Source organism: Bos indicus, chromosome 14 (genome assembly GCF_029378745.1).
Source record: "Bos indicus isolate NIAB-ARS_2022 breed Sahiwal x Tharparkar chromosome 14, NIAB-ARS_B.indTharparkar_mat_pri_1.0, whole genome shotgun sequence".
Classification (NCBI taxonomy): Eukaryota; Metazoa; Chordata; class Mammalia; order Artiodactyla; family Bovidae; genus Bos; species Bos indicus.
The window spans coordinates 60,491,159-60,518,166 of record NC_091773.1 but is presented as its reverse complement, the minus strand read 5'-3'; the positions used below and the strand labels follow the sequence as shown (position 1 = coordinate 60,518,166).

The 27,008-nt window shown below is 41.8% G+C and overlaps 1 protein-coding gene across 1 annotated transcript in view; it reads right to left on the bottom strand.

Annotated features, from left to right (window-relative positions):
* The window catches only part of DPYS (dihydropyrimidinase), a 98,946-nt gene that overhangs the window by 21,242 nt on the left and 50,696 nt on the right, over window positions 1–27,008 (bottom strand). Inside the window, exons 5-7 of the mRNA XM_019973950.2 lie at window positions 26,520–26,676; window positions 25,556–25,697; window positions 23,958–24,100 (exon numbers count right to left, since the gene is read on the bottom strand). Of these exons, the coding sequence (XP_019829509.2) occupies window positions 23,958–24,100; window positions 25,556–25,697; window positions 26,520–26,676 (442 nt within the window). The remainder of the gene's footprint in view (window positions 1–23,957; window positions 24,101–25,555; window positions 25,698–26,519; window positions 26,677–27,008) is intronic.

Genomic DNA, 27,008 nt, shown 5'->3' with positions numbered 1-27,008 from the left:
ATTCATTGGAAGGACTGATGCTGAAGCTGAAACTCCAATACTTTGGCCACCTCATGCAAAGAGCTGACTCATTTGAAAAGACCCTGATGCTGGGAAAGACTGAAGGTGGGAGGAGAAGTGGACGACAAAGGATGAGATGGTTGGATGGCATCACCGATGCAATGGACATGAGTTTGAGTAAGCTCTGGGAGTTGGTGAAGGACAGGGAAGCCTGGCATGCTGCAGTCTATGGGGTCGCAAAGAGTCGGACACGACTGAGCGACTAAACTGACTGACTGAACAACAATATGAGGTAGATACTATTTTTTCTCCCGTGCAATAGACAAGGATGATGACACAAAAACGTGAGTAACTCATGCTCTGTTACACAGCTTGTAAGTTCATGTAGCTAACATGAGATAAGAAGTTGGACTCTTAACCACTAGACAATGTAGCCCCTTGAAAGCTCTATGAGAAGTTACTTGCAAAGCATGCAATCAGTGAAAACATTCTTCCTCCACCAGGAACAAATGGGAAGCAGCTTGTCCCATACTTTCTGGTGTTTCTTAAGTCTGTTTTCTGTTTAGCCATGAGAGGTTTAGGATGCTATTCCTTAAACTGAGATTGGTCATTCTCCAGCTGATCACAGTGGAAGATTTTTTTTTTTTTAATGTGTGTTCCAACTGTCCATTTCAAACTACTTCTCTGTCAATTTCTTGGATGTGACAAGTTATATAAATGGGGAGCAAAGCAGTCACTTCTCTGGAAATGCTAAATGGTGCTGCTTCAAGTGCATTCTCATTATTAAGCAAAGTTGCTGCTCACTGCACCCATCAATCTTCCATCCTCTCTGCAGACTTCTGCACCGCCTCCCACAGAAGAGAAAATGGGAATTGCTTCAGCCACGTTATTAAATCTAAATTGGACAATCACTTGGAACTCTATTGGTGCTCCATGGATGACAAAACATTCAATGCAGAATCATAAAAATGCTGCCCAAACATTGACTTACAGAAATAAACTGATCAGGTAAGCCAGCTATTTTGTCCTTGGAGTTATATTCTACAGGTCATGGATATGGTAAAGACTGCAGTTAGATACACTGGATTTAGACTCTATAAAGTTGACCTTGGGCTTCCCTGGTGGCTCAAATGGTAAAGAGTCTGCCTACAATTCGGGAGAGATCTGGGTTTGATCACTGGGCTGCGAAGATCCCCTGGAGAAGGAAATGGCAACCCACTCCAGTATTCTTGCCTGGAGAATCCCATGGACAGAGGAGCCTGGCGGGCTACAGTCCATGGTGTCGCAAAGAGTCGGACACAACTGAGTGACTAATAAATACAACAACAAGTTGACCTTGGAAGGAGGTACTGTATCTTTCACCCCCTGTGCCTCACACAGCACTGAGCAAACAGAAGGCACTTTGCATACATATTTGTTTATCTGAAAATAAGTTATTAGCTAATTTTGACATTACTACTTAACATAAATATTTCATGTTTTATATAGTAGTTTTCAGAAAGTGAGGAACTAAAAATAATTTAGTGTCTCAAAGGAACAGGAGCTGAATGTGAATCAGCAAAAGTTTAGCATGATTCTAGGATGCATGTCCCATGAATGGTAAACAGGTAAGTGCTTATTGCTGAGGTTTGATTGTTAGCTTTCAGAAGGCTTGTCTGTGGGCTCAACATATTGGTTTTGAGTCAGAAATAACTTTCTGGGGTGAAGGGGTGGACTTGGCCTTGTAATTACATTGTTACCCTTCCTGGGAAGCTGCCTTGCTCCTGGCAAGATGACACTGATACCCTAACTATGGGGGCAACTTGGGCAGAAAAAGACGTGGTTTTTCTACACAGCAATTCATGCTCTCTCAGTCACTATAGCCATGTCCGACTGTTTGTGACCCTATGGACTATAGCCTTCCAGGCTCCTCAGTCCATGGGATTCTCTAAGCAAGAGTACCAGAGTAGGTTGTCACGCTCTCCTCCAGGGGATTGTCCCCACCCAGGGATCAAACCTGCATCTCCTGCATTATGGGTGGATTCTTTATAGCTGAGTCATTGGGGAAGCTGTGTAGGTTTTCCACACAGCAATACTCTAGGTTAAATTCACATAATATCCTTCCTGAAAATCAGAATAGGCCAGGTCCTTAAGATTAACATAATTATTCAGCTCTAATAACATATTTTAGGAATAAAAAAAGGTTTACTGGAATATAAAGGGAAGACAGTAGGGTTCTTAATAAAGGGATGGAAAAAGAGAACGCTGGATAACAGAAATGTCAGAGGGACTTCACAACTTTTTTTTTGGAAGGAAAAAGATGACCTATTTTCCCTCCATCCCTGCTGAAGCGAATAAAAAGAGGTAGTAAGCAGAAATGCTGGCAGATGGAATGTGGTATGACACTGGAAGATAACTTCTTGACAACCAGGAGTGAGATGTGTTAGTGAAGAAGAGCAAAGTCTACAGCCAGGAAAGAGATCCATGGACGTGGCTGCCAGTGAACTGTGTAAAGAAGCCAGAGGGAATTTCCAACTCCACAAACCTAAGAATGGACCCCTGGCCTCCAGCATTCCTGAGGCAAATAGAATGTCGCATGATTCCATTTCCAAGTCCCTTCAAATAGGGGCCCTCAGAAACTCCAAAACTGTCATCTGCTATAATAACCATTACCAAAATACTTAGGATTTACTCTGTCATAGGCATTGAAAGCATTATCTCATTTAATCCTTGCAGTAAGTCTATGATATTGATGTGTTATCATTACGCCCATTTTACGGATGAGAAAACTGAGGTCAAAAGAGGTTAAATTCTCCAGGACACAGCTAGCATGTGGCAAAGCTAGACCTTGAACTTCAGTCTGTGAAGTAAAAAGGCTTCCACGTAATGATGAAAAGCAGCTTGATTTAATGGCAATGCAGGTTCTACACATTCTTTCAGAAGTAGCCTGAGACTATTGGTCGTTAACTATGCAAAGTGCTATGCTTATGTATTTCTGCCATGGCTAGCAAGTCTTCCCTCATGCTGACTGCTCAAACACCATCAATCAGCTTTGAATGGATGGAGTCACTGATGATCCAAGTATCTAAAGGGAATTTTCTTAAAATTTTTTAGACATGAATTGTGAATAACAAAGTAACATTTCCCCATCACTTTTTTGATTCTATCTAAAGGCTGTGCTGTGGTATAATACCCCACAAGAGCCACTCAGATACCAGAGGCTTCCCCGGTGTCATGGTGTGAACCAGAGTCCCAGGTGTCCAGAGAAGGCGCTGACCTTGGATGTTTAAGAAGAGTTTGTAATCTCCCAAAAGCCTAAATCAGGGCTTGGAAAACTATCAGAGGTTGCAGGTCAGATCAGGCCCACAACCTGTGTTTGTAAATAACGTTTACTAGCACATAGCCTGGAGAAGGCGATGGCACCCCACTCCAGTACTCTAGCCTGGAAAATCCCATGGATGGAGCAGCCTGGTAGGCTGCAGTCCATGGAGTTGCTAAGAGTCGGACACAACTGAGGGACTTCACTTTCACTTTCTTGCATTGGAGAAGGAAATGGCAACCCACTCCAGTGTTCTTGCCTGGAGAATCCCAGGGATGGGGACGCGTGGTGGGCTGCCATCTATGGGGTCGCACAGAGTCGGACACGACTGAAGCGACTTAGCGGCAGCAGCAGCACATAGCCATGTTCACTCAGTTATACATTACTTGTGGCTGCTTTTGTATCACAATGGCAGAGTTGAATGGTAGCAACAGAGGTAGCAACAATAGTAGCAACCATAAAACCTAAAATATTTTTTCTCTGGCCCTTTACAAAAGGAGAGTTCACTGACCTCTGCTCTTAAATGCTGCTGCTGCTGATGCTAAGTTGCTTCAGTCGTGTCCGACTCTGTGCAACCCCATAGATGGCAGCCCACCAGGCTCCTCCGTCCCTGGGAATCTCCAGGCAAGAACACTGGAGTGGGTTGTCATTTCCTTCTCCAATGCATGAAAGTGAAAAGTGAAAGTGAAGTCGCTCAGTCGTGTTGGACTCTTCACGACCCCATGGACGGTAGCCTACCAGGCTCCTCCGTCTTTGGGATTTTCCAGGCAAGAGTACTGGAGTGGGTTGCCATTTCCTTCTCCAGCTCTAAATGCATCCTGTAGCAAAAAGAAACAAACAAACAAACAAATAAAAAAGACCTAAAATCTTGACAAGGGATAGAGATGCAGAAAGAAAAAATGGAAGGACAGGGGAGAAAGAGAGAGAGGAAAGAAAAGGGGTAAAGAAAATAATAATTTTAAAAGTGCAAAGGAGGACAAAAAGGGTGACCAAATACTTGTGGGCAGAAGGGGACTCAACTGTGACCATCCAGCAAATTCCAGGTGTGATCAGTGTCCATTAAACTATATTCCAGTTTCCTCCATGTGCACTGCCTTATCTCATTTCGCAACAGCCCAGATTATTATCTCTGTTGAACAGTTGAGGACACCGAGACTGAGAGAGGTTGAGAAACTTGCTTGAGTTGCACAGGAAGTACATATGGCAGGGCAGGAAATAAACACTGGCAGACTGACCCCCTCCCTCTCCACCCTCCTTCATCACACCCCACCATCCATGAGCACCCCCTGCCCCAAGGATGAGAGCATCACAATCTTCACTCATTGACAAAGTTACTAGAACACTTGGGACTTTCAACAGTGAGTATCTGCTTTCCATCTGGGCAAGAATGCTGGTGACAGCTAATCATCTATTTCCGTCCGGGTGCACCAGAGCGTTTCATTGACCCTCCAAAAATAGAGCATTTTGGAGGAATGAGCACAACCCCAAAGTCCCAATTAGCAATACAGTAGTCTAGTTTCCACTTGACCGGACCTAAAAGGCAGCTGCTTCAAGGGAGCACTGTCGGGTCAAAGGAGCAGGCGCCGGGGCTAATTGTGGTCACGGCAGCATCACCTCTGTCCTCCTCGAGCAGGCGAGGCTCAGAATCCAAGGTGGTGATGCTGAAAAGTTGCACAAAATGCTGTGGGAGAAACTGACAGCGCTTGAGCCCGCCACCGAGCCGCCTCAGGGCAGCTCACCCATAGTGAAGCAGCGAAGGCAGCGGCGGCCGGACAAGCGCTCTGCCACTGCAGAGAGACGGGCAGAAACCCGCTGACTTGAGCAAACTGGGGTAACAACTGCCAACAGGGTGCTTACAGCCCTGGGCACTGTTGCAGAGAATGCACCTGTATTAATGCCCTGACTCTACATATAATCTTTGACTAGGGGATTATAATCAGGCCCATTTGACGATGAGGAAATTGAAGCAAACCAAGGTTAAGTAACGCAACCCAGATTTCACCATCTGTAAGTGGAGAAGCCAAATTATAAACCTGAGAGGTCTGAGTGCAGGGAGGTCTCAGTCCAGAGACCACGTCTTAACGTCTATGCTGCAGGCGCACCTTCCTTCCCTGCCCTCTAGGGAGGCTGTCACTTTGCAGTGTCAAAGAGATGAGACACAAGCCAACCAGGTCTGCTCTGAATCCCAGCTCTGCCCTTTTCAGCCGTGTGTCTGAAGCTAATGAATAACATCTCTGAACCTCTCAGTGTTTTTATCTTAAAACAGACACCCGCATTTATCACGGCATCTAGGCTTTAGAGGGTGGAAGTGAAGCAGCAACCAGTTTGCGGGTCAAATGATCTACCACCTCATCTCCAGGGGTGAGAAGCCCCCCTGGGTTCTCCTGCTCTGTCTTCATCAGCCTCCATCAGCTACTCTGACTCCAGGCTCCTCTGTCCACAAGATTTTCCAGGCAAGAATACTCAAGTGGGTTGCCACATCCCTTTCCAGGGAGTCTTCCCAACCCAGGGATCGCATGCATATCTCCTCCATTGCAGGCGGCTTCTTTACCACTGAGCCACCAGGGAAGTCCATGTATGTATATATACATGTGAGCATATATCTATTGCTCATACACATGTATACATGCATGTGTGTATACATCTGTATCTATATTTCCAGGTGGTTCCATTTCTCTGTTTGAACCCTGACTGATATATCCTAGATGGGCTACTTCTGGGATCTTTTCTTACAGGGATCTCTCTCTCTTGGCTTTTGCTTTGACATTTTCACTTGATTTTCTTACAGTCACTAATGGCACCTCAGTGGCTTAGGGGCCATGGTCAAGCCATGTATGATGAACATGACAATGATAAATAACATTCCGTTGCAGCTTCTATTTACTGCTTGCTTATTTGTCAGACCCTATGCCAGCATCTTTACATGCACTATTTTATTTAATCCTCACAATCCAACAGGAGCAGGGTTTTTAAAATACTTATTTTGTAAATGAATAAACTGAGGCTCAGGGAAGCTGAGTGACTCACCTAAGATCATAAATAAGAGTCTGTGTGCCTCAAACACAAAGCACTTAACCACCATGTACTGCCTCCCACTGTAAGTGATCCATCCAGGAAACAAGTCTGGAGCAAAATGCACATTTTACCCCATGTTCTTCCAGAAACACTAAAGCACCTTAAAAGGAAAACTAATTTGAGGTAGGATAATTAGAGATAAAAACAGAACAGAGAAACTTTAGAAAAGAAGATGGTCCCAGGCACCTGTGTGTAGTTGAATTTAGGTCTATACAGGAGATTAAACTCATTAGCATAAATTTCTATGCAAAACCTTTCCCCCAAACTAGGCGACCAAAGAATGAATCAATTCTAAGGCATTCTGTCATGTTTTCTTTTAGACCTTGTGAACAGTTTATTCTCATTATTGCCAGAAAACAACAAGTGAGGCATGGGAAGACTAGGAGGCTTGCCATATATTTAGGAATTAGAAATGCTCTTATATAAAAACAAAGCAACAACTTGAGTCTTTTATCATATTGCTGAAAGCCATGCTTGGGTCATTAAACTCTTCTTGTCTCTGGTTTATCACTTAAATAAATGAGGTAGAATTACTAATTAGGCTTACAATGTTACCAAAAAGAAAGTTAGGTTCTAAGAAATGAGTTTCCTAAGTCCAGAATGATAAGAATACTATTTCACAGTCCTGACCTGCCAGCTATCCACAACTCCATTTGCTTCCAGCTTGAGGCGAAAAAGAAAATGAAGTCATCTTGGTGGAACATTGTAGAAAATCTCTATCCATCTATGTGTTTATCTCATACTCATTCATTTAACATATATTTACTGATCACTACTCCATGCCATGGACTGTTTTAGGCACTGGGGATACAGCAGCGAATAAAACAGACAAAAATTCCAACCTGAATAAAGCTCACACTACTCAAGCCTATTTCTGAATTTGCAAGGACCTCTTTATTGTAAGTATGACTCTAACATATGAACAAGGCCAATCTTTCAATAATAATAATGTGCATATAGGGCTTTACAGTTTATGCAAAGCACTTTCATGTAACTATAGGTTTTATTTCTCAAAAGAAAACTTGGAGAGTTTTCAAAAAATAAGACAGACCATTTAAATGAAGAGACAAACAATAATATGTTACCAAATGAAAAATATACAAAGCACATGAACAGATATTTCTTTACAAGGAAAAAAAAAAGCCCAATGGCTAATAAACATGAAAAAATATTCAACTTCCTTAGTGTTCAAACATAGGCAATTTGTAGCTGAAAGGTAAGAATTTTTACCCAAAAAAGTAGCAAAAATCAAAGAAAATAAAAGATTGTGCTCAGAGTTGGTCAGGAACAGTGAGGAGGTAACCACATATGCAGAGAATCCTTAAATTCATATATTCTTTGATGTAGTGATTCTGCTGTTAGTAATTCAGCCAATAGAAATAATCAGAAATTTGGATTTAAAACCAAAAAAAAAAAAAAGAGAGAGAGAGGGAGAGAAAGACTTAAAAACTGTAAATGTATTCCAAGTTATAACTAACATAAAGAAATTACCCAGACAGCCTTCTCTGGAGACACTGCCCCACATGGTCAGACAGCCATCGCTGCTTAATACTGCTTTGCAATGTGACATCTAAGGGGGTTTTTTCGTAAAAACCACAGGAACAACTGCACCCCAGTGACATGCCAATCACAAACTAAGTGTGCAGAAGAGGATTTGTAAACAGGATGGAAACTATGATTGATGAAACAAACTGGAATTCTGAAACCGTTGTTGATTCTTCTAAGCTTTTTTTAAATTTCCCATAGGTTTTCGAATCATAAAAGTCATTTACTTTGATACTTCTTTGCTAGTTGAGAAATCTCTTATCACTTTGTATGTGATAATGATAAAGCTATTGCTGTGTTGTGCTTAAGTTTCTCAGTCGTGTCCAACTCTTTGTGACTCCATAGACTGTCGCCACCAGGCTCCTCTGTCCCTGAGGATTCTCTAGGTAAGAATACTGGAGTGGATTGCCATGCCCTCCTCCAGGGGATCTCCCCAACCCAGGGACTGAATCCAGGTCTCCTATATTGCAGGCAGATTCTTTACCATCTGTGCTACCAAGGAAGCCCGATAAAGCTATTAACGTGCTTCAAGTTTTACCTATGCCACACATCATGTGAAAGGTATTATCTCCTCCTCCAACAAGCCCCAGAGCTTGGTACTATGATTCGCATATCTACATTATTGTGTTTGAGAGGAAACTGAGACCTGAAGAGGTGAGTAACTCATCCAAGGTCATGTAGCTAGTATCTGAGATTTGAATCTAGTGACCCAGTTTTGCTCTGAATCTCATGACCCTTAACTACTGTGCCACACACCCTTACCTTTTACTTTATAGTAAATATGAAGAGATTTGTTTCAATCTGTCCAATTAGGCTCTAAGCTCATAAGGGGAACACATTTTCTCACTCAGCTTTGAGTATGATGTCTTGCACCCAGATGGCACTCAATAAATGCTTGGGTCATAAATGAAAAAAGCTGCGGTTGTTTTGAAGTCATTTCTACTTCATTCAATTTTCAGTCTTTCTCCAAGTTGTCAGGAGACTTTTATGTCCCCCAGGGAAAAATATCTTAAATCAATTCCTTTTCCTCCATTCCTTTTCTTTGCCATTACTTGTTTGAGGCCTTATTCACTCAAGCCAGACTCCACCAATAGCCTTCTGACTGTTCGCCCAGACTCCAACCTCACCTGTACACTCATGACCCTAAAATGCTCTTTAATCAAGGTTTGCCAACTGATGAGCCCAGATGCAAGATTGAAACTCTGAGATCCCAGGGTGACCAAGTGTGGGCAGAGCTCCTAAGCTAGTCACCTTTGACCAAAAGCATCCTCGCAAGTGCCAAGCAGTCCTGGCATAGGCCCAGGCTGAGGATTTTGTCTGGATGTGAGACTTTCAGCGTTACTGGAAAACTGGCACGGTTCCGGGCAAACCAGGACAAGTCGACTTTGCTGTATTCTCCTTCCAGTCTCCAGATCCCCTTCTCTTTACTGCCACGCACTCTACAAATAACCATTTTCTACTTATGCCATGTAAAAATAGGGAGGCACAGATTTAGATCAATTCAGATCCTCACACAAAGACATTCAATAGCTCGTGCTGCCTAAGAGAAAATCTGCTGGACTTAAACCACCACTCAAAGCCCTTGGCAGTTTTCAGGACTAATCTTGTCTCCAGCTGCTTGCCCTCTTGACCCCTCTCTGCCCAGCCTCTTCTGTCTCTTGATTGCCTATTGAATTATCTTTTCCATTTTCCCTCAGTTCGCCCAGACTTCTTCATCTGGAGGGCTTTACTGCCCCCTGTCTACTCGTCCAGATCCTCCCCGCAAGGATTCAGTTAGTTCTACGCCTTTCCCAAGCCCATCTCAATCTTCTGTGCTCAACTCAGGACAGTTATTTGAACCATCCATTGGTAGGAATCAAGTGCACGAGACCCTGCCCTCTTCTGGAACTGATGTGTTGACAGGTTATAACTTTCCCCTTCCAAGAGCTCCCTTATCCTTTCCTAGGTTTATATCTGTCTATCCAACCAGAATGCAGCTTTAGATGGCAGGTGTTACACCTTATATTTATGTCCCCCGCAGTGTTTACAAATGCCATTTCTTATACTGAGTGAGCATATAATACATGCATGTTTATAAATAACTGGTCAATACTATCTTTCTCTCCCACCTCCACTGCATAAAGAATTCAGCAACCCTTCTACACAGATGAGTGCTCCAATTTTGTGTGTGAGGCTAAACTGCCTTCTCATTTTTCTGCCTCCAGACTCTTAGCTTTTCTTAAATGCCGGGTAGGAGAATAGAACCCAGAGCGTAGTATAAACATTTCCTTCCCTGGTGACCAAAAAAAAAAAAAGGACAGAATCACATTGGAGGCGGGGTTGGGAAGGGAGACAGGAAGAAAATATTACCACAGAAATGTAAAGAAACAACCTTTAAGAAATTTTGGAGAGGCGAAGAGGATTCTAAATATAGGAAAAGAGAGAAAAGGTAGAGGGGAAAAGGGCTTCACAGAAAAGAAAAAATAAAATTAGCTGTTTGTGTTAGCGTATGGCCAGAGAATGTGCAGAGAGGCCTGGCACAAACAGCAAGCTCTGCCTGGAGGCACCGCTCCTGTGACCCCCTCCAGAAGGCCGCCCTCTGTGGGCACCATGCAGATGATGGGACTTGTGTCCATGCCCGGGGGTGCCCAGATGCCTGGTCAGCATGCAGCCCCAATTACAGGACCCAAGGCAGGCACAGGGAACTGATGGGAAATTTCCTTCAGGCAACATAATCTCTGCATAAAAAACAATATTGATCCATTTGCCTTCCAGCCAAAGAGAAAACAAGTTAGACAAAGGAAATTAGGCAGTAGGTTTAATTTGACTCCAACTGCAGCTGCAAAATAAACCTAATGCACCCTGACTCTCCTTCCCCAGCTCGCTTCTGCTTTGCACTGGCCACTCTTCTGGGAGGGCGCAGAGTTTCTGCAGGCGCAGGAAACCTTTTAAATGGAAAACGTCAACTGTCCTCTGGTGTTCAGAGAATCCCCCAGCCACCAGGATGTGCTGGGAAGTGCGGTCCCAGAGCGCTGGCAGATTTGCAGGGACCTATGTCACTCGCTGGCCAAGCACACACTTGTCACTGAGGACATTACATGCAGTCTGCTTCTCTACAGCCCAGCGAAGAAGCTGTGATCTTGAAGTCTGGGGTGGCCTGCTCTTCATGAACCTATACATATACATGTGTGTATATATATGAATACAAATTTAATCTCAGTTTATACGTGATGAGAGTGGGGAAATCATGACCAACATGTATGTTTGCATAAAGCATGTGAGGCTATAACCAGAGTCCCTGATGAATAGGAAACAGTTATATGTCTGTGTGCATGTGTCCTGGATCAAGGCTAAGAGGATGAGGGATGAAGTTAGAATAACAAAATAGGTACAGGGCCAGGTCTAAAGGTGGATATTTGCTGCGTCATCTCAAGGGACAGGAAATGATCCTGAGCACAAGTTGTCTAACTCCACTTCCTCCCACCCACACCCCAGCTCCACATTCTGTCCCGCTCTGCTAGTGAGGGCTGATCCTGGAATGTCACACTTGCAGTTCAGAAAACAATAACTGCAGCAAAAAAAGCAAAAGCCACCACCTCCCCACTAGCCTTGCCCTGCTCCCCCTACCCCCGAGTAAAGAGTGGGATTGTGTCTTACTTTTGTCTTCAGCTGCCTACTGTGGTCTTTGACACATGACTCACTGGAAAAGACCCTGATGCTGGGGAAAGATTGAGGGCAGGAGGGGAAGGAAGCGGCAGAGGATGAGATGGTTGGGTGGCATCACCAACTCAGTGGACATGAGTTTGAGCAAACTCTGGGAAACAGTGAGGACAGGGAAGCCTGGCGTGCTGCAGTCCATGGGGTCGCAAGGAGTCAGACAGGACTTGGCGACTGAACAACAAAGGGGTCCAATATACCATTCTTAATGACTGAGTAAATGAATGTGGGACAAGATAAAATGCACTACAGACAAATGGAAAGTTCTGTGTTTACTTACAAAGAATCATGCAATTGTATATATTTCTACTGGCAAAAATCTGACAGCATTTGATATAAAACAAATGGATGTCCTGTAGAAACTCTCCCAGGGTACCAAGGATGGATACAGCGTCTGAAATAGTGAAAGACTGGAAACAACCTAAACATCCTCCAGCATTGGCACATATATAATCAATCACGCTACACTCATAAAATAGAATATGATACAGCAGTGGAAATGCGTGAAGCACCTACACATTTCAACACAGATGAGTGCCATAAACATAATACACTGTACATATGTGGAACAATTCATATAAAGCCAAAAGTACACAGAATACATATATTGTGTATATACTGTGTTTGGGGATGCATTTATGTATTGCACAAATAGAAAGAAATGCATGGAAGCAATAAACATCAAATCCAGGATTCAAGGTGTTTACTGGGGGAGGGGAGAGATGGCTTTGGGAAGGTTAATATGCAAGTGTTCATTGCATTGTTCTTTGTACCTTTTGTTTATGTTAAATATTGTGTCTTTGAAGGATTATGGACACTGTAAATTACTATCTGCTCAAGTGGACTTAAGAATGTGATACCAAAAACAACCATTCAGTATAATCCTATCATCTTAACATAAATATTAATACCAGAGAAGGCCTTACACAAGTTTCTATATTATTGACTGAATAAATGTGATAAGATATTAAAACTCCATACAATTGCTCATATTTCATATTCTTAATCTACAAATGGCAATTTCATAAGGTATTGGGTCAGCCAAAAGATTAGTTTGGCTTTTACTGTAGAATGTTATGGGAAAAATCAAATGAACCTTTGGCCACCACAATATATCCTAGAAAAATGTCATGAAGGTAATGAAGAGTTCTTTGCTGCTAAGTTGCTTCAGTCGTGTCCAACTCTGTGCGACCCCATAGACGGCAGCCCACCAGGCTCCCCTGTCCCTGGGATTCTCCAGGCAAGAACACTGGAGTGGGTTGCCATTTCCTTCTCCAATGCATGAAAGTGAAAAGTGAAAGTGAAGTTGCTCAGTCGTGTCTGACTCCTAGCGACCCCATGGACTGCAGCCTACCAGGCTCCTCCATCCATGGGATTTTCCAGGCAAGAGTACTGGAGTGGGGTGCCATTTCTTTCTCCAGAAGAGTTCTTTACTTAGTTATAAAACCAGTCATCTTCACAAGTTCCTGCTCTGGTGGTATTACAAGCAGAGTCAGATCCAGTTCTGGGACTTGCATCTTTGTAGGATATGGAGAGGTGTCTGTCAAGAGAAGGGTGAGCAGAGGTGTGCCCAGGATGTTGGGATTCTGCTAATTATGGTCCTCAGGATCCACTGAGGGATCTGAGGATGCTTAGCTGGTGATGGGATGACTTATTGGAGCCAATGTCTTTCTTCAAGTGTTTGATTAAATAAATGAATGAATGGACTATTATCTGAGAGTGTAGACACATTCCTTGTAGCTTCAGAGGCCAAACATGTTAGGAACTGGAAGGAGGTACTTTTTAATGCAACCAAAGTAAGTACATCCTAACAATTAAAACCTTCCCAGGAAAGATTAAGCTGTTTGGTTAGGTAGTAAGTTCCCTAAAATAAGTAATAATCAAATGGGGCTATAAAGAACTCTGGGGAGTTAACTGGATTTTGAGTTCCAAAGTCTTCTCATACACGATGAGAACCTGTGCTGCTCAAACCTAAGCATCAGAAATCCCTGGAGGGCTTGTGAAAACACAGGTTGCTGGGCTCCACACACAGTTTCTGAGACAGTAGGCCCAGGAGGTACCTGAGAATCTGCATTTCTAGTAAATTCCCAGATGATTCTGATGCTGCTGGTCCAGGGACCACACTTTGAGGACCCCAGATTTAAAAAAAAAAAAAAAAAAGGTAAATCAGCTTACATTAAGGTTTGTGTGTGTGGCGGGGAGGGGGGTTGAGTTTTGCTCAGATCATTAAAAAAGACTGCCTTCCTAAATGACTCACTGCCTCCAAATAGACTTCCACTGAGATCATCTTCCACAGAGAACAATGCATTGTTACTGATGTTTTCTCTAAAGGTTTTTGTAGGAAGCTATGGCTCTTTGCTGTGCTTTAAGAACACAAGGACCCCCTGGGATTCTTTGCAGGTACTGATATTAAATTTCCTCCCATCCATTTTCACTCTGTCTCCTGACCCTTCCATAACCAAGGGCCCATGTTTTTAAGATAACTAACCAGAATCAGGGGTGAGTCTGTGACCAAAACACAGAATCATTTAACCCATAAAAGAATCCAATCTGGCTTCAGCCACATTCGTGGCCAGGCTAGGTCTGGCAATGCTACTGGCCCCTGACTCTGGAATGTATCCTTGTCGAGCACTGCCTTGGGGAAGGAGAAGACAGAAGTGCCAAGGATCTTTCTTTTTTTTCCAACTCAGATGGGAAAATGTAAAACCTGGATCTTGAACTTGTTTCAGGAACAGATAAACAAGGCCCAACCAAAAATTTAAAGTCACATTTATTCACTGGCCCAAGACAATTAATATCTGGTTTAGTCACTCAGCAAATAACTACTGAACTGCTATGTATTCCTGGCACTGTTTTGGTACCTAGGGATATAGCTGTAAATAAGACAGGCAAATGCCAAAGACAGAAAAATGTATGATACATGTGTGGTAGGAAGAAAAATATAGCAGGTGCTTAGTTAGAAAAGACTACGCCTTTCATACAACCACCTCCCCTTGGTGCTTATTTTTTGCCCAAATCCTAATGCTTAAAATAAACTGTGCTTACTCTGGCAAAGGCAAACCATCAGTGATAGATGGGTTACTGTGATCTGTTTCTAAGCTGCTTTTATTTTATAATTTGGAAAAAAATGCAGTTAGTAGTGAAGTCCTTGGAAATCATTTCTAGTTCACTTGAAAGGTTCAGTTGCATAAGAACATGTTTAAATAAACAAACTGGAATAAATAGTAGAGAAAATTTTATCCATATGTAATCAGCAAGCTAGCTTTTCTCACGTGTAGTCCAAAACTTTTTAAAAGCAAATATCTTCTGAAGGTCACAGAGTGGATCTTAGTGGTTTGTTGAAACTGTTTCACTGCAAATAATCTCTTAAAGGAGTCAGCTCTAGGGGCACATGAGTTCTGATTTAATCAGGTTATCTTAGCCAAAAGAATCCATCTAAGCATCTTCATTTTAGTCCTTTTTGCTGCAAGTTGCAGGTGTGTAAGAAACACAAGAGATTGAGCTTTCACATGATTTTAGCATAATTTCATGTAATATTAGTACTGTACGGTATATGATCTCATATAATTTTAGTACTGTTTAGTCTGCTTTTGAATCACAATTATAGTTAACACTAGCTCCCACTTATTTAATCAATTGACCATCTACTGCCACTGACTACCTACAACTACTGAGCACCTCCTGCATGCCAGGCACTACATTAATTATGTACACAGCATTTAATTATGAACATTAATTATGTACAGAGCATTTCAAATAGTTTGTTTTTTATTTGGTTTATTATACCAAGCATTTTATGTACACAGCAATGCTATGAGATTAGACATCATCATCATCCCTATTTTACAAATAAAGAGACTGAAATTCAGAAAAACTAAATAACATTCCCAAGGTCATACCCAGTATGTGGCAGACAGAGAAGGAACGAACCGCCAAGGCTTTCTCTTTACAACCTGGTTCTGCTCCTGCCGCAGCAGGTAGGCTAGATTTTGTGTGGACTAGCAAAAGTCATTTATTCCTCAAGATACTTTGCTACCATTTGCCAGAGAACTGTCATAATTGCTCTATAAATCTATGGTAGATCTACTACGTTGTGGGTGCTTGGATAGCTGTGCGAAAGCAGAGGCTGCACGACCTTCACCGGACGCCATGCTGCCCCCGTGAACGTCTGCAAGGCAACCCAGTGAACAATCATGGCGTAAATCATCCTCGTTTCCCATCGCCCATCTGGTACAAGGCTTGGCCCTCTTCCCTCCACCCACAGGATGTGTGCTGCAATAGTGTGGGTTTGGGGACTAGAGGAGGCGTGAGTTATAAACAGTCTTAGAAACAGGCATTAAAAGCAGAGCCTTCAGGCTGACCAGCATTTACAAGCAGAGACGCGGTAGCTGTGTTTGTGTGTCTGTGAATGTGTGCTAGTATGTGGGCGTGCTGACACTCCTTTTGAGAAGGAAAAGCATAGTGTACAAATTAGTTAAATGGTACACAATGTCCAACCTCAAGGGGAAATGCCCGGTAGCTTCCATGAAATAGTCACTGATGACACAGCTGTAATAATCAACCACAGTCACCACCCTTTACCAAAGGGCACCTTACTCCCTATTTCTTGTTTTTCCCCAAGTCCCACAATCCCCACTGCCCAAGGATGAAACCATCATTCTTATCCTGCTTTCTTTCACACACAAGGCCCTCTCTAGATCTAGGAGGGCACTTTCATAAGCTGCAAGTCATTACTCTTCTCTGAATATAGTTAAATTCATTTATCTCTATCTTCAATGAGAAAGGGAAGGAAATTAAGCAGGAAAGACAGCACAATGCCTTCAAGAATGGCATATTCAAGGTCAAAACCTGCAATAATTGAATTTAAAAAATAATACACACAAATAACTGTGAGCAAAGTATGCCTGCTTTGTAAAACACAGTCCAGGCTAGGAGTCTTCATGAAATGTTCCAGTGTACACAATGGGTTAGCTGTGTGTTTGTGTGCTTGAGATTCTGTGAGATACCCTGCAGCTCATAAATACTGAAAAGGGACAGTTGCCATAGTAACTAAGTGCTATTTAATGAATACAGAAGAACAGAAGCTCATAGGATAGTCTTAAATTGTCAGAACCTGAGTTACTGCTGCTGCTATGGGCTTGCAAGTAACTTACATGCCATCTTCACTAATAAGGTTTTTAACAAGTTGGCCAATTTGACTGGTCTCTGTCTTCACCACGTAATACTGAAAGATTTTGTCTTGACATCACATGAAAATCACACTCTGGATCTCGTGCTCCTGATTCTAAGTTCCAAGATATCCTGCAGAAATGGGCCAAACATTTAGATTGGCAACGTGTCCAAAATTTGAAGCTCTGACTCAAGTTGTGACGTGTTAGGACACATACCTCTGTAACAAGCAATAGACCCCGGCTCCGTGGGCTGTCATGCTGCATACAGCAGACTCTTTTTTACTTCCAAAAAAGGTGAATGCTCCATAAGCACGAAATGCAGTTTGTTTTGATTGTGCAATGACACAGAAGAGCTATTGCACTTGATTTTTGCAGAAATTTTTACAGGCTAGCAACGTCTTAGGTAATCTTTCATCAGGATGTCCAAACTGTCTCTACAGACTCCCACTGCCAGTCCTGTCTCAACATCCATCATCACATGTCAGATTCCTCACTCTGGAATCATCTGGCTTTTTACAAGTTTAAAAGAAAAAAAAAAAGCTTGGTGTACTGCTTTTCTTTCTCATCTCCCTCAGTCACTTTAATGCAACCCATTTTTAAGGTTACAGATTGTGTTGCAAGCATACTTACCTCACATGCCATTAAAAAGTAATGAGAATTAAAAAAAAAAAAAAAAGAAAGGAAAACATCTATGTACCATGAAGCCAAAAATCATTAGCAAGTGCATCCATCCTCCAGGGGCTGGCTTGTTCTTGCATAACCAGCAGCTAGATTGGCCTCGTTGGGGCCCCTAGCTCAGGGCGGGCTGTGCGCTCCCCCTTCAGGCTCTTGGGAGAAATGCACATTGCTCTCATTTGACATAGTGGGGCGATTGCTTTTGCTAAAACCTTTTGAGGAAATTTGGAAGGAAAATTCTGTCCAATCTCCAATGGTGTGGTTAGACAGAAAGCTTTCACATCACCAGCCTTCAGATAATAATAAAATCATGTAAAATAAGAAGGGATATGTTGAAAATAAAAAACCTATAGATACATCTATTTGTTCATTTAATTAAATAATGTTTCCCCACTAGATGAGCTCTATTTAAAACTGTAATAAACAAAATTAAAACTGGAAGAGAGGCAGCCCACGGCCTCCTCATCCTTCTGCTCCCTTCCACATCTTGAACCTGTTCTTTCTGCCTTGTAACCCCAAACCTTACCTGCCTCCACCCAGACAGACCCTCCTATCCATGCCTCGGTTTATCTGACCTCCATGTTTAATCCGACTTTCAGGTCAGGGGTCTTGCCTGGAGAATTCCATGGACAGAGGAGTCTGGCAGGCTACAGTCCATGGGGTCACAAAGAGTTGGACACGACTGAGCGACTGACACACACTCAGGATTAGAAGTCTCGTTTTCTCTCTCTTGATGGTGGGCCTGTAGGTCTTTTGCCAATGACTGCACTAATACAAGAAGGATCTTTCTTTCTCTGAACTTCGGTGGTGCCTTGTTTTTGCCTAGCATGCGGTATTCTTAACACATTCCTAGACTGTCAGCTTCCCGAAGGCAGAGCCTGGCTCTTGTATAACTTTGACCCTCATGCCTGTCTCTCAGCGCCGCTCCTTGCTGAGTGAATGCGTGCATGAACCAGGAAGATAGCTCTCTGTTAACTTCATTTTCTTTTCCTATTATAAGAGTTGCTTAAAAAGCTAATTGCTTCCCAACCTCAAACTAAAGGGGACACAAGGAAAAGGAGACCTGTAAACCAGTTCCTCCTCCTTTGCTCAGAAAATCCTTTATCCTTTATTCATCTCTGTTCATTCATTCTTTCAACAATTATTTATTGATAACTTGCAGTAAGTTAAAAGTGTGAGGAAATAATGTTCTCCTCACTTTTCCTCTCATTTAATCTTTGCTGAAGAAAATCTTTCCCATTTTCCTCACCAACCCTGGGATCAATTTGGGTCTCCTAAATTGCAGGCAGATTGTTTACCGTCTAGTCACCAAGGAAGCCCCTCAAAGACAAGAGAGAAATGGAAACACTCTGCGTGTTGACTGTCCTAATTCCTAGCCATGTGGACAGCCATATGCAGGCCAGTCCCTGTGGATCTTCTCTTTAACCCTTCTCCGGGATATCTATCTCCCGTGGTACCAGCCTTAGGAGTCTCCTTGGTTCTTACAATGTCTGAGAATGACACCAGCTCAGGTGTAAAGCACTGTCTTCCTTAGACAAGTGGACAAAGAAAAACGACCTGAACTCCAGGTTGTGAATAATTCGCTTCCTTTACTTACACATATATTGTTGCTTGGAAGATATTTATAGGCTGTGATTATGTCTCTTTGAGTCATGTTTTTGGACTATATAAATTTAGACCACTCTCTCACCAGTGTTAGCTACCGATTTCTATAACATTCTTTGTCCTTCCTTTCCTATTCACTTGTTTCAGAATAATAGCCTATAATGATCCAGATGTTAAGTTCTTATTCTTTTTAAAGATCTATATATTACTTGCTTAATTTCCCTAATTTCTAGCCTAAAATAACTAACTTAAGGTCAAGCCAAAAAGCCTCTGTGCTTTTAAGTTTCTCTCTACCACTTTTTTTTTATCAGTTCTCTAATATTTCTTATATAATACCTGTCCTTCACTTTATAACAGTAATGATAACAGAAAATTAAATATTTACATTTTTATATATGTGTCTTTTGGGGAAAGGTTATATATTGGCCTTTGATTACTAGTTCTGAGTCTTCTCTCTTGATGTCTGCTTATTGTATATAACTAAAGGCTAAGCATAATGAAAACCAGCACAGCCTGAGAGCCTGCTGTGTAGGTCTGATCCTAGGTCATCAATGCTAAGCTGCAGGACCCAGGCATATCATTTAAGGTCTCTGAATGTCCACTCTCTCATTTGTAATGAGATATTGATAATAATTATTATGCCTACTTCAGATGGTTTTTTTTTAGAATCACATAAGAAATGCGAAAACGTTCTATAACCTAAGAAAGTGTTACACCAAAATAAGATATGTATTACTATGGTTATTTTACATTTATCTAGTTTGGCTGGTGTCATTCTTTGCAATACTTTTTTATTTTTAGGTGTTCTCAGCTATTTTGCCTGTGGTGATCAGGGAGGCAGATGAACTACTGGGTTCTATTTCTCTGACTCTCAGAATCTTAAAAAAACAAACAAACTTTTCTTATTTTAATGTCCTTTTGAAACACAGAGAAATGTTATCTTTACTTGGCAGGATGTACTGAAATGATCTAGCTCTCTTTGGATTTCTTTGACTTATATCTTACTTCTCCAACCCTTTAAGAATTTTCTCTAATCCACAGTCAGAATTTTTTGCACTATCATTATTCATCTTTTTCAATGTGAAAACTGCAGAATGTGAGAAATGGGGTCGAATAGGTGGTTGAAGAGGAGACTCCATGAATAATGAATCTGGAAGAATACAGGCATACCTTGGAGAGAGGGCAGGTTTGCTTCCAGAGCACTGGAATAAAGCGATTATCACAATGAAGCAAGTCACATGAATTTTTTTGGTTTCCCAGGGCAAATAAAAGTCATGATCATATTGTAGTCTATTAAGTGTGCAATAGCATTATGTCTAAAGAAACAGTATGCATACCTTAATGAAAAATTATTTTATTGTTAAAAAAGGCCTAACCATCATCTGAGCCTTCAGCAAAGTCCTAATCTTTTGGCTGATGGAGGGTCTTGCTTGGATGTGGATGGCTGCAGGCTGATTAGGATGGTGGTTGCTGAAGGCTTCGGTGGCTGTGGCAACTTCTTTTTTGTTATTATTTATTTCTTTCTGGTTGTGTTGGATCTTCACTGCTCTGTGAGGACTTTCTCTAGGCAAGCGAGCTTCTTCTTGTGGTGGCTTCTCTTCTTGCACAACAAGGGCTCCAGGGCGTGCAGGCTTCAGTAGCTGCCCCACAGCTTGTGGGATCTTCCCTGACCAGGTACGGAGCCCGTGTCCCCTGCGTTAGATTCTTAACCACTGGACCACAAGAGAAGTCTGGAAATTGTCTTCAAATAAGGCAACAATAAAGTTTGCTGCAATGATTGGCTCTTCCTTTCATTAAAAAAAAAAATGTCTCTGCAGCATCATGCAAGACTGTTTGATTGAATTTTACTTACAGCAGAACTTTTTTCAAAATTGGAGTTGATCCTCTCAAACCCAGCCTCTGCTTTATCAACTAAGCTTACAGAATATTCTAAATCCTTTGTTGTCATTTCAACACCTTCGTAGTAACTTCATCTCAAGAAACCACTCTCTTTGCTTGCTCATGAGAAACTACTTTCCATCCATGAAATTTTATCATGAGATTGCAGCAATTACTTCATAACCTTAGGCTTCTAATTCTAGTTCTCTTGCTATTTCCACCACATGTACAGTTACTTTCTCCTCTGAAGTCTTGAGTCTCTCAAAGTCATCCATGAGGGTTGGAATCAACTTCTTCCCAACTCCTGTGAATGTTGATATTTTGACCACAGCCCATGAATCAAAATGTTCTTAACAGCATCTAGAATGGTGAATCCTTTCCAAAAGGTTTTCAACTGACTTTGCAGATCCATCAGAGGAATCACTATCTAGGGCAACTATAGTCTCACCAAATGTATTGCTTAAACAATAAGACTTGAAAGTTGGAATTATTCCTGATCCATGGGCTGCAGAATGGATGTTGGATTAGCAGGCATGAAAACAGCATGAGTCTCCATCAGAGCTTTTGGGTCACCAGGTGCAGTCATATTTCAAAAGGAATTTTTTTTTTTCTGAGAAGCAGGTCTCATGAGTGGACTTAAAATACTCAGCAAACAGATGTACTGTCATCCAGACTTTGTTGGTCCATTTATAGAGTAGAAGCAGAGTAGGTTTAGCATAATTTTTAAGGGCCCTAGGATTTTCAGAAGGTGAACGAGCACTGGCTTCTACTTAAAGTCACCAGCTGCATTAGCCCTTTGTAGCTTTGAAGTCAGGTATTGACTTCTCACTAGCTATGAAAGTCCTAGGCGGTATCTTCTTCTGATATCAGGAATATATAATGTGTTTTCATTTACATTGACCATCTGTTGTGGGGTGTAGCCACCTTCACGAAATATTTTTGCTAGATTCTCTGGATAACTTGCTGTGGTTTCTACGTCAGCACGTGCTGCCTCACCTTGCACTTTTATGTGATGGAGACAACTTCTTTCCTGAAACCTCATGAACAAATCGTTGCTAACTTCAAACTATGAATATTCTTCTGCAGTTTCCTCACACCTCTCAGACTTCACAGAATTGAAGAGAGGTAAAGCTCTGGATTGGAGAAGGCAATGGCACCCCACTCCAGTACTCTTGCCCGGAAAATCCCATGGACGAAGGAGCCTGGTACGCTGCAGTCCATGGGGTCGCTAAGAGTTGGACACGACTGAGCGACTTCACTTTCACTGTTCACTTTCACGCATTGGAGAAGGAAATGGCAACCCACTCCAGTGTTCTTGCCTGGAGAATCCCAGGGATGGGGGAGCCTGGTGGGCTGCCGTCTATGGGGTCGAACAGAGTCGGACACGACTGAAGCAACTTAGCAGCAGCAGCAAAGCTCTGGATTAGGCTTTGGTTTAAGGGACTGTTATGGCTGGTCTGATCATCTATCCAGACCACTAAAACTTTCTTCATATCAACAACAAGGCTGTTTCACTTTCTCATCATTCATGTATTCACTGGAGGAGCACTCTTAATTTCCTTCAGAAACTTTTTCTTTGCATTCACCACTTGGCTAGCTGTTTGATGCATGAGGCCTATCTTTCAGCCTATCTCAGCTTTCAGAGTGCCTTCATCACTAAGCTTAATCATTTTGAGCTTCTGATTTAAAGTAAGAGACATGAAACTGTTCCCTTTCCTTGAAAACTTAGAGGCTGCTATAGGGACAGGGAGGCCTGGCGTGCTGCGATTCATGGGGTCGCAAAGAGTCAGACACGACTGAGCAACTGAACTGACTGAACTGATAGGGTTATTAACTGGCGTAATTTCAATGCCGTTGTGTTACAGGGAATGGGAGGCGCAAGAAGCAGGGGAGATACAAGCGAATGACCATCGAGTAGAGTAGTGAGAGCATGCACAGCATGTATCAAATTCATTGTCTTACACTGGCTCAGCTCATCTCCAAACAATTACAACAGTAACATCAAAGACCACTGATCACCATAACCAACACAATAATAATGAAAGAGCTGGAAATATTGCAAGAATTACCAAAATACGATGCAGAGGCACAAACTGAGCAAATACTGTTGGGAAAATGGAGCCAACAGACTTGCTCCAAGCAGGTTTGCCACAATCCCTCAATTAGTTAAAAACACGTATCTGAAGTCCAATAAAACAGGGTTTGTTTGCATAGACTTTTGTTTACCACCACATAAACCCTTTAAACAAATGTCTCTTGGTAATAGTAGACGGTCTTACCTATCCCCATTTACACACACACATGTGCATCGACACGCACTTGTGCACACACATGTGCAATGTGAAAGTATGTGGGGTTTTCTCTATTAACAGCTGCAGAGTTTATGAAAAACACGATCAGGATGCAGATGTTGTCTGCATCAACATCTTATCAGGAGAAATTAACAAAGCTTCAGTCTCTACCGAATGCTTTTCTGAGTTGGTAGAATTGGCCAAACCTGCCATACTAACATAGAATTATGGAAATTGGAAACAAAAAAGCCGGAGTCTACTGGGAACGACAGGCTCAAGATGAACTGAGCTGGAAAATGTGGCTAAAAGTGACATCCTTTGTGCTGGAATTTTTCTATCTGAAAGCTTGAAAAAGGCTATAATTATTTCGAGTTTTCAATGCAACCCTTTTTAAACTAAGCCTTTCCTTTTCTTCATTGCTCTGTACCTTTCCTCCCTGTGAACTCAGGCGCTTGCCCAGCACTGAACTGGGAAATTCACATTGGTTTTATACACATATGCATTTCCACAGAAGGTAAGCAACACAACTTTTGCATCTTCTATGCCAAAGAGAACAAAAGAATGTTTGTACAGTCAAATCTGTACCCTGTGCTTATAATACCTGAGCCTGCCTAAATAAATCACTGAAGAAGAAATGGCTGATTAAGGCCAATGAATAATTTCTTTGCAAGTTAGTGCTTTTTCTCCATGGAGAGGCCAAGTAATACAAAAACTTAGGCTTACCTTGTGGCTTTTGGGTCCCAAATCACAATGTCAGCATCTGAGCCCACAGCTATTCTTCCTTTTCTTGGATAGAGGTTAAAGATTTTCGCTGCATTTGTGCTGGTAACTGCCACAAACCGGTTTTCATCCATTTTGCCACTGTGCTGGAAAACAATTCAAGGAAGAAAATACATTTCTTTTTCTGATAAATCATAAAACACTAAAAATCTCTTATCGATAAAAGCAGGAGACTTGTATCTCTTAGAACCAAATAGAACCACACCTAATTTTGTATACTGTGAGGCCAAACACATCTGTGAATACTGATAAATCTTAAACAATCATTGTGATAATGATGGGGATGAATGGGGTTAAATTTGGAAGCCTGAAAGTAACTTTTCAAAAACCTATCAGCTTAACAAAACATCTGCACAAATTTTTCCCATTCTTCCCAGAATCACAGAGAAAAGAGCTAAACATTGGTAACAGGACTTCCAATTCTTTATACTTCCACTACCTGCTACATTTACGATCTGGATTATTTACTGCAGACCTAAGATTTATAGATAAGATGTATAAGATAATCATGTAGATATTATATAGAATACTACAGAATTAAAATAAGATAGGCCTATAAATCAGGTGACAAGACTTTTAAAAAAGAAAAATCAGCCAAGAGGTTCAGTTTTTGCTCTACTAAAATCTACATGAACCAACAGTCATGGACAGTCTGCTGCAAGAGATTTTAATATGGACACATTTCAGTGGGATGTGATCCTTCTAAAATGATTTTTTTTAATGTTGAGAGTTTATCCCTATACACACTTATATGGCAAGAGCATCCTTAAGGTCTGTTTAATTATCAAAGGGTCTTTGCCTCAAAAAAAAGTCCAGAGATGTGATTACTACATCATTGAAGGGAGGGGTTCTGAGAGATGGATGAGGATGGCATGACATTGGGGACCTCAGGTCCTACCCAGCAAGTCTTCACTGCTGATCTTTACAACTACACTCGTCAGCCACCTGGATAGGCTCATGTATGAACATTTAGCCATTTGATTATTCTTCATCCTCAGGTAGAAATTTCTAAACTGTGAAATTAAAAGAAAATGTCTGTGCTTTGGATTTATGATTTATGTGACCTCATACAGTAGCTTTTTAACCATAATATTCAAAAGTTCTTTAAAAGGGACATTTATGTTTTTATATGAAAAAGGGGTACAAATGTAATAAAAACCCTTCATGTCTTTTCAATCATTCCAAGTGTTTATATCAGTGACACATGAGGAACTGGGATTCACAAACATGGAAATCAGATAGAAGGGCTATTAGATTTCAAAGACTTCAAAAACAATCCTCTTGGTACCCAATCTAAACTTATACTCTGATGTCTGCACCATGGTGCAAAGCATCCTCTAAACTATGCAGAGAAGAAAAGTATTTTTCCTTATTATCTGGGGAGATGGCATGGAGGTGGTGATGCGGCAGTATTCCCAGTGGCCACTTCTGTGAAAACAATCAAGAAGCTTCTCATGAAGTCTTCTGGAACTTTGGTCCTAAAATAGACCAGATCCTCATTGAAGAATTCACCAAAACAAACTGAATTCCGTGACACTCACCACGCCTTTTTCCCATATTATCGACATCCGGTCCTCAACACCATTCACTCCATTGGGAATCTTAGTAAAATCATCCTTCCCAAGAGCTTTCTGGCAGCTGTTGAAAGTACAGTTGTCAGACCCTGTGGTGGTTAGGTCATCGCTGTAAAAGAGACACACATGAGAGCAGGGGTGGGTGAGGAGATAGAAAATGTCAGGAGGAAACTACCATACCTTTCTCTGGTACCCTGACCCCATTCTCAACTGAAACTCAGAAAACCGCAATGGAGAATGAGCAGCTTTTCAAGGCTGGAAGGAAGTGGCAAGTGAACTCTTGTACAGTCTATTGGGAAAAGCTCTCTGTTAACTCAGATCTGAGTATCTGTGAATGGGGAATGTCAAAATATCCACGAATGGTGTATTCATCAACAAAAATGATCATAATGCACCCCCCCCCCCATGCCAAAAAGCATCTGTAAATGGTCTGAATGGTCTTTCATGGGGATAACCTGCTCTGAGGGCAGGATTTTGTCTTTTACCTGTGGCTCTTCCCTAGATCATCATCTTTTGTATCTCTACCACAGGCATATCCAATTCCTGGGTTATATCAACATGGAAAATACTTAAGAATATTCTGTCTGATAAAAATAGGGCATACGGAAGAGACCTGGCCCTAAGCAACAAGAGATAGAAAAGACAACAAAAAAATCAAAGCAGAGGAAAACTTCAGGAAAAATGATCTGATTTCACTGTGGTCAGGAGAGATTTTGACACCACATCATAACGTAATGAAGCCAATACTTTTTGGTCCCCAACTGCAGGACTTCCCAGGGCCTGTCAGGTCAAGTAGAACAGAAGACTGGGAGGTCAATGGAAGGTCAAGTTGGTATCACACAACCTCCTATACTCAAATCCTTCACATTTTAAGACTTGAAAAACATCTTAATTTGGCAAAACACTTCACAGTCATCTGCTAATTGATTACTTAGCCAACAGATTCATGAGGAAGTCAGGCGTTGAAGGGTCTGGTCGCAGGGGTGGACCCATAACGTGATGGGCGGCATGGAGCCATTCTCTATCCCAGTGGTGAGTGCCATCCGTGCCGAGACCTGCTGCGATGGGTTCTCCGTAGACCACCTTCCCTGGAAAGTTCAAAGGAAGTGATCAGCACCTCCATTTGCTCTTAAGAGATCTGACTGACAAACACCTAATATCAGTCTCCCTGTCCTAGCTAAACCATCATGTGCCTTTGTCTTTCACCTCTCCAGTGGCTCTAGATTGAAAACTAAAATCTCCTATTCACTGAGCCTTTACTATGGTCAGTAAAACCTTTACTATGGTAAATGTGCATTGCAGCTTGTGGTAGATGATTGCACCCACTCACTGATACTAGGCTTGGCCTCATGACTTCCTTTGGCCAATTAAATATGAACAGAAGTGCCACGTGCTGCTTCTGGGCAGGAGCTATTAAAGC